At 45.2% G+C, this 15,646-nt stretch overlaps 1 protein-coding gene across 1 annotated transcript in view; it reads left to right on the forward strand.

Moving 5' to 3' along the window:
• ARHGEF12 (Rho guanine nucleotide exchange factor 12) overlaps positions 1–15,646 on the forward strand; it is a 77,049-nt gene that overhangs the window by 37,551 nt on the left and 23,852 nt on the right. Inside the window, exons 5-18 of the mRNA XM_041413770.1 lie at positions 5,358–5,456; positions 6,210–6,259; positions 7,001–7,058; positions 7,652–7,830; positions 8,573–8,650; positions 8,816–8,935; positions 9,945–10,079; positions 11,391–11,462; positions 12,091–12,183; positions 12,596–12,706; positions 13,162–13,260; positions 13,904–13,946; positions 14,064–14,169; positions 15,300–15,437. Coding sequence (XP_041269704.1) covers positions 5,358–5,456; positions 6,210–6,259; positions 7,001–7,058; positions 7,652–7,830; positions 8,573–8,650; positions 8,816–8,935; positions 9,945–10,079; positions 11,391–11,462; positions 12,091–12,183; positions 12,596–12,706; positions 13,162–13,260; positions 13,904–13,946; positions 14,064–14,169; positions 15,300–15,437 — 1,381 coding nt within the window. The remainder of the gene's footprint in view (positions 1–5,357; positions 5,457–6,209; positions 6,260–7,000; positions 7,059–7,651; positions 7,831–8,572; positions 8,651–8,815; positions 8,936–9,944; positions 10,080–11,390; positions 11,463–12,090; positions 12,184–12,595; positions 12,707–13,161; positions 13,261–13,903; positions 13,947–14,063; positions 14,170–15,299; positions 15,438–15,646) is intronic.

Here is a 15,646-nt window from a genome sequence, read left to right on the forward strand (position 1 = left end):
CTGCACTCCTTATTCCAAGACTTATTTCCATGACTCCAGCCATAGGTTGTCTTTCTTTTCCTTTGCTGTTTTTTTAAATTTATTTAATTCATGTTGAAAGCAGTCTGTGACACTTTCTGATTTTAATCTGTTCAGAAAATTGCTGCTGTGGGATTTTGGATGCAGTGACTCTTCCAGAATCATCAGCTTTATCATTCCACTGGCATAAAACTGCCAGGTGTTCATGGCTGTGCTCCAGCTCCTTAACCCACCTCTGGAATACAAAGTGATGCTGTCAGAGCAAGAAACATTAAAAAAATAACCAAACAACAGCAACCCTGAAGAGTCTAAACCAACACAGGCATGTTAGGAAAAGCTGGTGCAGTCTGGGGAGGTGTGTCCTGTTCTTTCTGTGAGATCTCTTCGTTTCCCCTGGAATTTTGAATCACACACTTGTTTTTTTTTCTTTAAAAAAAAAAAGCAAAGTAATATGATAGTCACGTTCCTCAGGGTGTGAGAGTGTTCCTTCAGGAGCTGTAAACACCTTTGGAGGGTGCCTTGATGGAAACCTGTCTCGGGGAGAGCTGGCTTGCTGCAGCTTGTCATTCCTGCTGCCACCCTCCCAGGGAGCAGCAGGGATTTGGGGCTGAGCTTGTGGGTTTGAAGCCAGTTTAGCCAGGATCACCAGACCCCTGTGCTCATTTTTGCCTGGTGCTGCTTCCCCACAGAGTGCTGGAGGTGCTGTGGGTTAATGACATCTCTTGCTGGGACATCTCTGTGTTTATCCCTCTGCCCCAGCCTGGCAGTGGCCAGAACCAAACAGAACTTCCTCATGTGAGCTCTGACTTCTCAGATACAAACAGAACTTGCTAATGTGAGCTCTGACTTTCAACAAACAGAACTTGCTAATGTGAGCTCTGCCTTCCCAGATACAAACAGAACTTCCCAAGGTGAGCTCTGACTTCCCACAAAGCAACAGAACTTCCTCATGTGAGCTCTGACTTCTCAGATACAAACAGAACTTGCTAATGTGAGTTCTGACTTCCCAGATACAAACAACTTCCTAAGGTGAGCTCTGCTTTCCAACAAACAGAACTTCCTAAGGTGAGCTCTGCCTTCCCAGATAGAAACAGAACTTCCTAAGGTGAGCTCTGACTTCTCAAATACAAACAGAACTTCCCAAGGTGAGCTCTGACTTCCCACAAACAGAACTGCCTAATGTGGGCTCTGCCTTCCCCCAGGTTTCCTGCAGATGCTGTCCCCGTGCCCAGGATCCCTGGGAGCAGCTCCCACTCATCCTTCCTTCCTTCCCAGTGGCCTTGCCCTGCCTTTTGTCTGCTTTTCCCAGGTTTCTCTGGAATGTGTGCAGAGCTCTGCTGTTTGCTTTGGAAGGCACCAAACTATTCCAAACCCTCCAAGTAGAAATACTGTACTGATATTTTCCTCTGTGCTGACTGGATGTGGGCTGGCCAGTGCAAAGGGAATAATAGGGAGGGCTGGAATGACAGCAGGAAGAGGAGGAGTGGCTTTGGTGGGTGTTTGTTCTCACCTCTTGAAATTCTTAATCCAGGAGCCAGAATTTCCTGAAGTGTTCGAGGGCTTGGGGGGCAGAGTGGGTCAGGGATGGAAATTGTTCTGATGTACAGAAATGAGTTGATAGTGACATGAAGCTCTCAGCTCTCTGTTTCATTCATAAACCCAACCATCTCACCTTTGTATATTCAACAAAATTCAGATTATCAGGAGAGAGAATGAGTGTAGTTGGTTATGCTGTAATTTGCTAATTAGTGCCATGACCTCCCATTGTATTAAATATCTTCTTCTCAGTGTAGCATTTTCATCTCTTAAATGAACTGAAAACTGAAATTACCTTTCAGGGTGGTAGGTGAGGCATCAGCTCCTCTTTCCTTTTCCTTACAACTTGGTTACTCTCCAAAAATATCTTCCTTTATGTTTAGCAATCATCAATTTCTGGCCTGAATATTAGCCTGGACTTGACACAAACTCTTTCACATATTTTCTCCAACTTTGTGATAAGTTTTTGGTTCTTGTTTTGAAACTCCAGATTTGAGATGTTTTGAAATTGAAACTTACTCTCCCTGGGGATTTTTTGCAGTCCTTACCAGCTTTGTGTCTTTAAGTTGTGGCCACCATTTCTCCAGAGAAATTTGCCTTTATACAAGTTCTGTTTGTCCTTGTGGAGCAGCATTTCTGACAATATTTTATAGCCAAAAAGCTCCCCAAATGAAGTGAAACATTTGGCCGCTCTCAAAACCCCAAGGGGTTTGGCTTTTTTGTTTATGGAATGATTCATTTCAAATCCCTCTGTTAAACTGCATTTTCCTACGGTGGCCTCATGGCCCCAGGGGAGATTTTAGTTCCCAAATCTCAGCTCCTAGGCTTGGATTGGACTTGGGAGATGGAATTCACATCCCATGGAATCCCAGGCTGCTTTGGGGTGGGAGAATCTTTAAAAATTATTTTGTTCCATGGGCAGGGACACCTTCCACTGGCCCAGGTTGCCCCCAGCCTCGTCCATCCTGGTCTCTCCATCCTCTCAGTCAGTATTTTAGAGTGAACCCTGCTCTGATTGTTGCTAAAGAAATTCCTGTATTGTTAAATAGCTTCCAAATAGGATGTAGGGAAGAGAAAAAGAAAAATGAGCTTCCCAGAGAAGCTGTTGGGCAGCCCAGATGTGCCTGGCCAGGCTGTTTGAGACAATTATTTTGGCCCTGGGGTGTCAGTGACCTTGAGAAGTCCAGACTTTGTCCTTCCACCCTCCCGAAGACGCTCTTGGAGCAGGGCTGGAGAAGGGAGAGGGACGAGTGCCACCTACTGAAGCTCCTCTCAGCTTTCCTTGCAGCTTTTCTCTCTGCTTTCACTTTTAATTTTAACCTCTTCAACTCAGCACAGGTTTGGCCGCTTTCTTGTCCTCCCGACTTGAGTGAGTTTGGGAGAATTTTCATTTCCATGAGGACAGAAAACATTTAAATTTATTGGTTTTCCTCCAGAATTTTAGGACTCCACTCCAAATACAGAGACTGATCTTAAACCATAGTTAAGGGATGTCTCTTCACTTCATAACATAAATATACTGTTAAGGAAAGCAAAAATGGGAATAAGATAATTAGTAATTTTATTTTGAGTACTATCAGTGATGAAATCTGATGACTTTGTAATTATCAGCTGGAAAAAGTGAAATATCATGGGTGGGATATTTCAAAATGAGCAGAGTAAAAGCACTTGAAGGTTGCTTCAGGCAGGGAGTGCTATCAGAGCTGATCCAGTTCTGCAGGTCACAGTGTTATCTCCAGAAAACTTCCAGATAACTTCATTAAAATCACTATAAAGTGTATCTCTGTCAAGTGTGCTATCTCCTCTACCTCATTTCAGCCTTTTATATTGGATTAGGAGAAGGGTTAAGTGTCCCTTATCTGAAGAAAACAAGTACAGGAAAAAGCAATTATGGACTAATTTCAGGTCCAGTTGTCCTAATTCCAGTTGTTTCTCCATTCTAAATTTATAAGGTGGTCTTGGGTGAAATTGAAGCTTGTGGACTGAAAGAGTTTAACTTGAATAAACTTGAATCAAATTCACTTATACTCTGCCAGGTCAGTTTATGTTACGTGGGCACTGCTTTGGCATCAGGAGGAAGTTTATCAGTAAATCCAAGGATTGTTGCTTCTGGAGAAAAAGAAATCCAGTGGCAGAGCAGACTCAGGGCTCTCTGGTCTTTAACCAGGGCCAGTCTTTGTGAGTCCAAAGCTGAGTTTAGTGCCTTGCAGAGGAGCTGTTCCTCTGAAACAGCACCAATTCCCACACCCCAGCCCCGGGCAGCATTCTTGGGAAGTGAGACTTCAAGAAGCTTGGTCATATAAAAGAAGGGGAGGTGCAGGAGGGAGAGGCACTTTCCTCAGCTCTCCCTGTGCTCAGGGGGTGAAAGGTGGGGGGATTTTCCTTCCCATCCACTCCCCAGCCCTGCAAAGCAGGGATCCCGTGCTTTGCTCCTGCTTTGTTGGCAGGAGGGGAATTCCTGGGATGTGATAGTGCTGCAGAAGTCCTGGATTACTTTTTCCACTGCTCCCACACCCATTTTCATCTGTGCCACACTGGAGGAGGGCAGGACTGGCTGGGCAGGCATTGTTGGCTCTTGGGGCTGCTCATTTCCATGGGGAGTTGCTGCAGAGCAGTGAAAGGAGCCCTGGTGGTTTGGGAGCAGTGTGAGACAGGGGAATGACTCCCTGCTCTGGTACCATTCACACCTTAAAGCTCATTCCAGAAAAGCCAGTCTGGCTGGGACAGCATCTGCCCAATTCCCCGTGTTCCCTCCACAGCAAACAAAACTGCTGCAGTTCTGCAGTCGGATTTGGGACAGCTCTGATTCCTTTCTCAAGGTGCCAGTGTAGGAATTTTGCCTGCTGTGCCTTTAGAAATGGAAAAGCAAAGCAAGCTGTTAGAAATAAAGGTGATGGAAAGCATTTCCAGAGTTCCGAAAGTCACTTTTCAGGATGAGGGCTGTGTTTTGGGAGGATTTCTGCAGCTGCTTCTAGGAAAGTGCTTGGCAAGGAATATGCCAGGGCTGCTGCTTGCTTGTGCTTTGTCTTTCCATTGTTCCATTTCCAGGGGAACAAAAGACATCCCCAGCATTCCACCTGGTCCAAATGCTGCACCTACTGAATGAATTTATCTCTGCATTTGTGTTCACATTATGCTGAGTATACCAGGAAACAAAACAAGTTGTCTTTGATGTCTCACAGCAAATTAAAGGAGGGGCACATTCAAACTCATCTCCTGGGATTTTGGCCCTGGACTGGTCTTTATGTCAGAAATCCTGTTCAGGACAGTTAAATGTGGCTTGTACTTCTTCACCTCTGCTGTTCTGGCTCTGTGCAACATTTCACCTGGAGCAGAAGGTGCCCCAGGAGGAGATTTTGGCTGAGAATTGGTAGAACTTTTCCTGATCAATAAATCTGTTTTAACCCAACCCCCTCATATTACTCTGAGGGATTTGTGCTTCTGTTTTAGAGCAGCCTGTAGAAGCTGTGAGGTGTTTCTGAACTATTAATGCAGACAAAATAAATCCTGCTCATTGGTGTGGGTACTGCTGCTCTTCTTTAAAAGCTGCTTTTCCCTCAGGTTGTGTCTGATGTGCCAGAGCTGTCTGCATCTCTGTTTTGTGTAGCTGGAGCAATAAGCTTGACCTGTCTTGACATCCCTCTCCATTTCTGGACTGCTGCCCTGTTCCTGTCTCTCCTCTGTGCCGTGTTGTCCCCATTCCTTTGAGTACTGTGTGATTATCTGGGAGGATAAGGTTTTGGACTGATGCCTGGCTTGTGTCTCTCTGTGTTGCCCTCCCCGTGGTGTCCCTGTGTCCCCAGGCCTGGTGCAGAGGTGTGTGGTGATCCAGCGGGATGAGAACGGCTTCGGGCTGACGGTCAGCGGGGACAACCCCGTCTTCGTGCAGTCTGTCAAGGAAGGTGAGAGCAGCCCCCAAACCTGCCAGCTTGCCATGGCCATCCTGAAAATGGCTGTGAGCTGGAGCAGAAAACTCCCAGACTCCTGCCAGGGTGGGCTGGCTGCAGCTTGGGAAGGGATGTGCAAGGTCAGGGTTGAGCAGTGAATTTATTCCTCTGAATTTTCAGCCACTGACAGAACGAGAGGACACAGCCTTAAGCTGTGCCAGGGGAAGTTCAGGTTGGACACAAGGGAAAAATTCTTCACTGAAGGAGTGATTGGGCACTGGAATCACCTGCCCAGGGAGGGGATGGAGTCACCATCCCTGGAGGTGTTTAAGACAAGACTGGACGTGGCACTCGTGCCATGGTTTAGGTGATGAGGAGGTGTCAGGTCACAGGATGGACTTGGTGATCTCAGAGGTCTTTTCCAGCCTGGTTCATTCTGGGATCTGGTGGGTTTGGAGCTGACCTCTTTGGTCATTCTGTGGTGATCTCAAAGGTCTTTTCCAGCCTGGTTCATTCTGGGATCTGGTGGGTTTGGAGCTGCATCCCAGGGGAGGAAATTACTCCTTGGGACATGGTGGGATCATGTCCTGGTGTATCCACTGCAGGTGAAAGCAAAACTGCTCTAGACTTGACAGCCAGAGATTTTGCTGACAGAGGAACCTGGGCTGAGTGCAGGAGTATTTTGCATGTTTTTCAGAAGTCTTAAAACCATTTTTGCTATAAATGATTGCATTGAAACGGGAACTGAGTGATTTCTTGCCTCTGCAGATGGAGCAGCCATGCGGGCTGGAGTGCAGACAGGTGATAGAATTATCAAGGTAAGGACATTGAAATTGAGAGAGAAATGGGTCCTTTATCTTAAATGAGCTCTTTCTCTAAAAAACCAAAACAAACACTGATGTGTCTGCTGTGGTGTTTGCATTAGGAATGGGCTAAGCTTCAGTGTTCTGGGAATGGCTCTCCTCCAGATCCTCATTTCAGAATTTTATGGACAAGTTCAGCATCCTGCCAGGCTCAAGTATCACAAATACAATAAAACCAGAAATGGCAGGGAAGAGAAGGAAGGCAGAGTTGTTAATAATGATCTGTAAATAAACTGCCTGCCTGAATTGTTGTTTTCCCCCTAACTGCTCCCACATCTGCGTTCTTTTTTAGTCCCAAGCAAGTAAGAAATCAAGTCAGTAACTTAAAAGACTCTGTAAACTATTGCTGCAAAATGCTACAGCAGCTCCTGACACAGATGGAGCTGGGATTTCAACCAGGCATTGAAATTAATGAACTAAATTAGCTACCCTGTTGTTTTTCTGCCCAGGCAGAGATGGATTGCCTTTTTTTTTGTTTGTCTGCCTGCTTGAGTTCTTTTGGTGTGTGCACAGTTTTCTTTCTGCAGAGCTCTGCTCACAGATAAACTGTTAGAAGGATAAATAATTTATCTGGTAATGTCTTGAAAGAGGCAGTAATGGAGATGGGGGAGAAGAAAATGCTGCTGTTCTTCTGGAATGTGTGGAATTGCTTGGAAACAAGGAGCCAAACACTGAATTTTCTCTGCTCCCTGCCAGGTGAACGGGACTCTGGTAACACACTCGAACCATTTGGAGGTGGTCAAGCTGATCAAGTGTAAGTAAAGGCAGGTGGCTCTTGTGTCACCTTGAAAGTGTGACAGGCATCATTTCCAGGGCCCTGCCAAGTGACAGGGGTGAGGCCAGCACTGAGAGATCAGGGGAGTGTGTGAAACAGGGAAGTGAAATCGAAATGATTTTAACATCCTGAATTTAAGCTGATGCCTTCTCCTGTAACTTCTCCTGAATTTAATGTTTGAATTACCACCAAACCTTGCCTGGATGCTTTATTTCCACTTTAAATACCACTTACTGTGCATTGCTGTGTGATGCCTTCACAGCACTATAGGAAATATTTTCCTGGTGGATTTTATTCCGTGAGGAAGGAGGTGCTGGTGGTTTATTTTGTGTGTGCGCACTGCAAATATAACCTGCTGGGCTGGAAGTTGGATTGCTTGCTTTTATAAAGGCTGATTCTCATGAAATTTTATGGAATATCTCAAATTTAAACAGAATTCTAAAGCAGGCAGTGCTCTCAGGCTCAATTTGGAGGAGGAATGGTGTGAGTTGTATCTCCAGGGTGAGGGAAATCAAAGAAGCACAGCAATGTCCCCGTGTGTGTGACCTGTGCCTGTCCTTGTGTCCCCACAGCTGGTTCCTATGTAGCTCTCACTGTCCAGGGGCGCCCTCCAGGGTCACCCCAGATTCCCTTGGCTGATTCTGACGTGGATCTGGCAGCTTTTGGGCATATGTCTCCCATCATGGCATCCCCCCACTCGCCTGGCACGTCAGGGAATGCAGAAAGGATCACCAGCCCAGTGCTCATGGGGGTAAGGCTTGGAGCTCTCTTCCCAAAAGGAGAAATGGAGTCGGGTGGTTTTGGCATGAATTTTAATTTTTTTTTGTACTTCAAATGGGGCATTGGGGTATTTATCCTGTCTGTGGGTATTTGTTCACTTCTGAAAAAGCAAATGGGCATTGGGATATTTATCCTGTCTGTGTGTATTTGTCACTTCTGAAAAAGCATATGCCGTTCTATCTTGCTGGGACAAATAATATAAATAATATTTTTAATATACAAATATATACATATATATTTTTTATATATATATAATATGTATATATGTATATACATGTATGCAAGTAATGTATATATTATTTGTGTGTGTGTGTGTATATATATGTACAAATAATAGTAATACAGGTTTTTGTACTGTATGCAAATAATGTATATATTATTTGTGTGTGTGTATATAAATGTACAAATAATAGAAATACAGGTTTTTGTACTGGTTTTATACAAAATTTTTATACAAAATTAAGAAAGAATACATAGTATAGGGTTGAAAATTTGAATTACTGTACAAATAATAGTAATACAGGTTTTTGTACTGGTTTTATACAAAATTTTTATACAAAATTAAGAAAGAATACATAGTATAGGGTTGAAAATTTGAATTACTTCTCACAGGGCTTTTCAGAGCCTATTTTTAGGAAGTAAGTGAAAAATGTGCATGTCCATTTTCCTTATCTGCCAAACAAACCCAACATTAATCTCTCTGTTCTTCCTAGGAGGAGAATAACATTGTCCACAACCAGAAGGTGGAGATTCTGAGGAAGATGCTCCAGAAGGAGCAGGAGAGGCTGCAGGTACTGGAGCTGTGCAGCTTGGAGAGAGCTGGGGGAAGTGATGCAAAGAGGGGTCGTTAATTTAATTTATTGGCAGAGCTGTGTAAAACAGACTTTGTGTAGCAGCTCCTTGGGTGTGCAGATGTGCAGGTGTTCATTTAAAAGACACAAACAAATCTTTTGCAGGTCCTGCAGGAGGAGTACAGCAGGACTCCCTCCACCCGCCTGCTCAAGGAGATCCAGGAGGCAAAGAAACACATTCCTCAGCTGCAGGAGCAGCTGTCCAAGGCCACGGGCTGCACCCAGGTAACCCGGGCTCAGCCTGCTCTGGGGAGTGCCCAGGCACAATCCAGGGGGGTGATGGTGTTCTGGCTGATGCCTCAGCGTTTAGCTTTTGTATTTTTCAGATTCTGTGCTGCTTTAGTGTGTGGGTCTGGGTTCACATCAGGGGATGGGGAGCTCTCTGCACAGAGCAGGGACACAAAACAATTCCTGCTCCAGCTGGGCACCAAGGACAAATGATCCAAATCTCAGCCCAAGAGCACAAACCCCGTGGGCTGGAGAGAGAAAAACAAGCAGGATGGGAGTGCAGGGGCTGAGCTGGAATTGGACACTGAACTGCAATGTGCACATGGAGCAGAGCTGATCCCAGGGAGAGACCCTGTGAGCGCTCGAGCACTTTGGGACCATTTGGGTTCACCTTGGGTTCCTTTTGGGACCATTTGGGTTCATCTTGGGTTCCTTTTGGGACCATTTTGGTTCATCCTGGGTGCAGCCCTGGCTGGGCTCTTGTGCTGCCCAAGGTGCATCCATGGAGGAGATCCTTTTAATAAATCCCTGCTTTATTCTTTAGCTCTGTGCAGCCTCTGCTCTAGCTCAGCCTTCCCAAGGCATCCTGGGCAGGCTGCACCCTCTGCAGCTGAGATTGGAAGTTGGCACTGTCATCTTAATCAGGATGTGGAGTACATTTTACAGTGGGCTCTCTTCTCTGAAATCCTGCTTTTAAGAACGAGTGCAAACAATGATGTGTTTATTATCTGTCAGTGCAACTTAAAATACACCCCTGAAGTCATTCTTGGAAGCTTTAAACAATTTTGTTTTCACTTTTGAAAAGAAATTAATTTAGGCTGTGTCATTTTTCCCTTTTCCCCTATGTTAAAAGTGCTGAAAATTTGGTGTGGTTGTTTTATCTTAGAAAAGAACTGCAGCCTTTTCTAGATAAATGAAGGTTTTATGAGTAATGTGAGCTGCTGGCTTTTGAAGGAGTTGATTTTTAAGGATAGTCTTTTGAAATATTCTGCTTTCATCTTTGCAGGATGGAGTCCTGTCCTCCAGGTCTGTGTCGGAGTCGCTGCAGATCAGCGAGGGGGAGGCAGAGAGTGGGGACAGTGGCAGCAAACTGGATTTCAGTGGTGACAGCCCCTCCAGACCCAACAGTGACATTGCTGATGTGAGTTTGGGGCAGCCCCAGGGCTTTGCTTCTCTCTCTCTTGCATTTGGGTTTCCTTGGCAGATTCTGTGTGTGTGCTGTCCCGTGCTTTCCTGGAACAAGCTCCTCAGTGCTCACCAAAACCTTTCCCTTTGAAAACCTGGTTTACTGGACTGCTGTTAGAGACTGGGAGAGAATAAATTTGGGGGTTTTATCCAGGATTAGATTGTCCTGGCGTTAATCCCTGTAACCAGACAAAGATGGATGCCAGCATGTTTCTCTAAACCCCTTTACCAGTTAGAGCATCTTTGAAGGGAATATTCCAACTGCAGCACCGTGACTCAGATCCAGGCAGCTTGCCCTGAGAGTGGGAAAGAGCCTTCCTTCTCCCAAATCAGCTTCAGTTCCTGCCTCCAGCAAAGGCTTTTGGTGTGCTCACTCATGATTTATCAATCTGTGTGCTCCTGTGCTCTCCCTTGGTGCTTCATCCTTAATTAAGGCACTATCTGATTAGTGCAGAGGAATTGAGACTCCCTGCTTGGATTTGGCCTAAGTTTGTTGATTAACTTAAGGATGTGGGAGCTAAATTTGTCCCAGCAGTTGGAAGTGAAAAGGAGCTGGGTGAGATGGGAGCATCCACAACTCTGTTTTGAAACATTCCAAACCTGACCAGATCCCACTCAGTGTTTGTGTTTAATAAATGCACAACAAAATCCGTAATTATCTTCCTAATAATCATCACTGTCAGTATTGGGGGTGGTATTTGATCAGTGCAGGTGATTGGCACACCAAACATTCCAGCCTTTAATCCAGCTCTGAGAAACTTAAGGAGCAGGGGTGAAAGAAACCTTTGGAAGTGGAAAGAGTTCTGCAGCTGGGAAAAAGCCAGGCTGGAAAGCAGCAGCCTGAGCAGTGGCCTGGCTGGAAAAACCTTTGGACACACTGAAGATGAGGCAGCAGCACGTGGGTTTTGCAAATAAGGCTCTGCTGGGCTTCCTGAGCAAGAGGATTGCTGGCAGATGGGAGAAGAGAGCTGAACTGTGAGGAAAGGTGGAGAGAGCAAGGAAAAAGCCAAGGGCTGGGGATTTTACAGCTCTGCTGTTGGTCACTGTCACCAGATTTCTGACCAAAACTTCTGCATTCATTTGAGTTTTGGGGGTATTTTGTTTTACTGTGCACGTAGGACACAGATTTGACTCTGGTTTTTCACACCTCCTTTTCCTGTGAGAAAGGAGAAGTTTTTGGCTGTTGTGGCTGACAAACTGCCCTGTGCAGTTCTCCCTTCCCTGGATCTGCTGGTACTTACCAGAACTGAACTTCCCTCTTTCCCAGAGCCCTCGCAGTGGCCTGAAGGAGAGGATTTATCCAGATGAGAGCCCAGAAAAGGCTGAGCTTCAAGACACTGTGAGTACAAAACATCAAGTGTCACAACAGATCTCCTCTAGTAGGCCCATTAAAATCTTGCTGCTTTCCCCCACTTTCTAAATGGAGCATGCCTGAACTTTGCTTTAGAAAATAAAATGCAATTAAAGCAGTGCAGGGAAATTTAATTAGCTGAGTAAATGTTTATGGAGCTTAAGAGCAGGGCCATTTAGAGGTGAGAAATACCTGATCAGCAGTGAAACAGCTGGGCCTGGAACAAGGAGAGCAGTTGCAAATGTTTTATTCCTTGAGTCCAGCCCTTTTTTTTAGGATATTCCCTCATTTGGGGGCTGCCATTTCAAGTGGAGCTCAGGAGGAAGTGCAGAGCTGTCTGAACACATCATCATCATCCTTGGGATGACTCCTGGATTCTCCTTGCCCTCCTCCCAAAGCCACATTTCCCCCTGTGCAGGGATGGCATTGAGCACGTGCCAGGTGTGCTCCTGGCTGCAGCTGCTCTTGATGCACCTCATCTGATGTTTGGGAACGTTTGGATTTTGGGAGGGGGATCCGAGGTGGAGTTTTTGAAGAGTTAAAATGATCAGGGCATCTCTGAGTTTTCCTGTGAGGGACAATCCCAAGGTTGTGCTTTTCTCCTTGTCTCCCCCAGGACTCCCAGTCCAGTGTTGGAAGTCCCCTGGCCCGAGTGGGGACTCAGATCATTGGAGCAGAGGATGATGATTTTGACACGGAGCAGGAGCAGGTGGGAATGACTTTCAGCCTTTTTTCCCCACCAACCACAATTCTCTTCCTCTGTTCCTAAACTGCTGAGTACTCCTTGTATGGTGAAATAAGAATTTGGGAATTCATGTTGTTGCTGATCTTTCCAAATAGAAATATTTGGGGAATTTATGACAATATCCATCTTTGAGTCTGTTATCCAAACCTCAATTTATTATCTATTTATTTATTTAAATTATATAAAAATAAATGATATAATTTTATAAATAATTATAAATTTATTTATTTATAATCGATTTAATTTTCTTTAGTTTTGTATTAAATCCTGCATTCTTGTCACAGCAGCACAGCTACCACCTATGTACTCTGAATTATTTTAGCTGTCCTTTCTCTTATTCCTGACTAACTCAGATGTAATTCCCTGTCCCCTGCAGATCAATGGGCAGTGCAGCTGCTTCCAGAACATCGAGCTCCTGAAATCCCGGCCGGCTCACCTGGCTGTCCTCCTGCACCACGTGGTGTCCCAGTTTGATCCTGCAGCACTGGTGAGAAGCTCTGGAATTGTTTCCCTGGCTCACATTTTGGGGATCTTCATCAGAATTTAGCAGATCTTGTGTAGCACTCACTGCCATGCCCTGGCAAGGAGGGAAATGCAGACCCTGTGCAGGCCTGAGGGTGATAAATCCACATTTATTTCCTCAGGTAAAGGGAGAAACACAAAGAGAATTGTTCCCTTTATGTTTGGCTGCTTACAAATAATTAGTTATCTCCTGAAAGCCTCTAATTCCACCTCAAGGTGTGGGATCAGTTGTCTACAGGGAAGCTTTGACCTCTCTGTGCTCCTCTTCCAGCCCCTTCCCTCTCCCCCCATTGCCAGGGCACCTCCCCAGGAGCTGGGAAAGCTTTCAACCTAGCACTGCTGAATTCCTTGAAATACTGCAAAGAAAACTTGGAGTTTTCATGGTTTTCACCTCATTTTTTGCCCTCCTGTTCCCCACAGCTGTGCTACCTTTACACAGACCTGTACAAACAGACCAACTCCAAAGAGACCCGGCGTGTTTTCCTGGAGTTTTACCAGTTTTTCCTGGACAGAGCTGCAGTAGGTTCCTCTTGTTTTCCTCATTTTTACACATCCAGCAAGTTGACTTTGACCTATCTCCACTCACCTGAACTGTGAAAAACTAAGGGGGTTAAAGCCCTCCAAAAGAAGCAGTTTAAAAAATCAAAATTGGAATATTGTTTAATAAATAACTTCATAAAATGTAAAAATGTAATAAAAGGTTTAAGTATTTTTGTTGAAATGTTACCAGGGAATGAATGGCCTCAGATGCCTGGTAACAAAGTAAATCCCAGGGGATTTGTTGTTGATAGGAGAAATAATTTAATGGTAGGTAAGCAAGTTCTGGCTCTTCTACGTTGCTTTTTAGTTAATAATTGCTGTGGGTATTGATGTGGCTGTTCCAGGGATTGGGAAATTTTATATCTCTGTTGGAAAGCTGAGAAAATTCTTTGTTGTCATAAATTAAACTCCCAGAAACTGCAGCAGAGCTTTATGTACCACATGTTCACCTTAAATAATCCTGTGAATGATAATATATTCATGGGAGTCTCCCCTTTTCAATCCAGCAGGTGCTCAGGTTGGATGATTTTGGCTTTTGAGGGAATTTCCTGGAGTGATTTGTGTGTTTTATTGGGGTGCTGGTTTCTCTGTGGGTTCTCCCAGCCTTTCTTTCCTTTTGCAGAACCTGAAAGTCCCAGTTCCAGAGGAAATCTCCTTGGAATTAGGTAGGGTGGGAGTGAAGGGCAGAGGGTGGGTTAATTCAGGGAAATGACTTTATTGAAGTCATTTATTGAAGGTGGGGACTGTTCCCAAAGGAATCATTGGTGAATTTTCTGCCTCAGACAGGAGAAGGCCAGAGCTCCTCCCTGAGGAGCTGCACCGCCAGTTCATCCAAACCATGCAGGATAAAGTCTGCCCAGAGGTTCAGAGGAACCTGGAAGATTTCAGGTACCAAAAGCTCTCAGTGGAGTTTCCTTTTCATTCATATTTGATTTCAGTCAGCGTTCCAGCACAAGGAAACCTGAGGGAGATAAAATTCCTCTTGGCTGGATAGGAATATACCAGGAATACACCCTGTGGCCAATCCTTAAATCAAGTCATCAGCTGCAATCCTAGAGCTTGGATTCTTCATTCCTGGAAGCTGTGTGAGGAAATGTCAGAGTATTTTTTCGTAGGTTTTGTTGTATAAATCTCTCTTACTGGTTGTGTTTATAATCAGCTTATATATTTTTTTTCCTGTCCCTATTTTCCTTCCCTCTCCCCTTTGGGCAGGGAATAATCCCCTTTACAGAGCTCAAGCTGGGCCAAGGGAAATACAGGTTGAATATTAGGAAGAAGTTTTTCCCAGAAAGGTGATAAAGTTCTGGAATGTTCTGCCTGGGGAGGTGGTGCAGTCACCATCCCTGGGTGTGTTTAACAAAGCCTGGATGTGGCACTGGGTGCCAGGGTTTAGTTGAGGTGCTGGGGTGTTGTTGCAACAGGTCAGGACTGGGTAATAACTGGTATAGACTTCATGCATTTATAGAAGGTTAATAATACTTTATTAAGAGACCCATAGTTTTTTATACCTTAGTTTGCTATAGGTGGATTTGATGGGTCCTTTAATTAAAACACCATCACCACTGGCTAATTAAGAAACTTTGGCAAACAGATCTCTATAACACATTCTACAAGTTCAAAATAACAGGTGCAGCAAGCTAAGATAAGAATTGTTTCTTATTCTTTTCCCTGATTTTCTCACAGCCTTTCCCAGAGCAATGCCTGGGAAAGTTGTGTCACCAGAGAGCTGCTGACAGCTGGGGCTGGGTTGGACTTGGTGATCTTGAAGGTCTCCTCCAACCTGGTGGTTCTGTGAATTCTGTGATTCTGTGAGCTCTCACAGGCATGGAGTAGAAGTTGATAATTAATTTGCTTTTTCCTGTGCTAAGAGCTCCATGCCAAGCTCAGCAACGAACTATTTTATACCTAAAAACCTCATGTAGATCCTTCAAACACCCCAAAAGCCCCTCTGTGATGACACCCTGAGTGCCACAGGGCAATTCCCAGCTGCAGGTGATGCTCCCTGTGCCCTGTTGCAGGCAGAAGAGGAGCATGGGGCTCACCCTGGCCGAGGGGGAGCTGAGCAGGCTGGACGCAGAGCGGCTCCGCGACCGCAACGCCGTGGAGAAGGAGAGGAGCTGTGCAGAGCAGATCCTGGCCAAAATCGAGGAGGTCCTGTAAGTGACACCAAATAGGAAGGTGGGGGGGAAAAAATAACCTTAAAGGTGCTGCCTCAGACGTGGGAAAAGCGGGATGGAGGAATTGGAGGGTGGGATTTGGTGTCAGTGTGTGTGGATTGATGCCCCTGGGTGTTGGTTGGGGTGGTGACAGCAGGGCTGAGGCGGGAGGGAAGGGAAGGCTGTTTTGTCCAGGAGGCTGCTGTGAA

Source organism: Onychostruthus taczanowskii, unplaced genomic scaffold (genome assembly GCF_017590055.1).
Source record: "Onychostruthus taczanowskii isolate IOZ18803 unplaced genomic scaffold, ASM1759005v1 scaffold43, whole genome shotgun sequence".
NCBI classification, from domain to species: Eukaryota; Metazoa; Chordata; class Aves; order Passeriformes; family Passeridae; genus Onychostruthus; species Onychostruthus taczanowskii.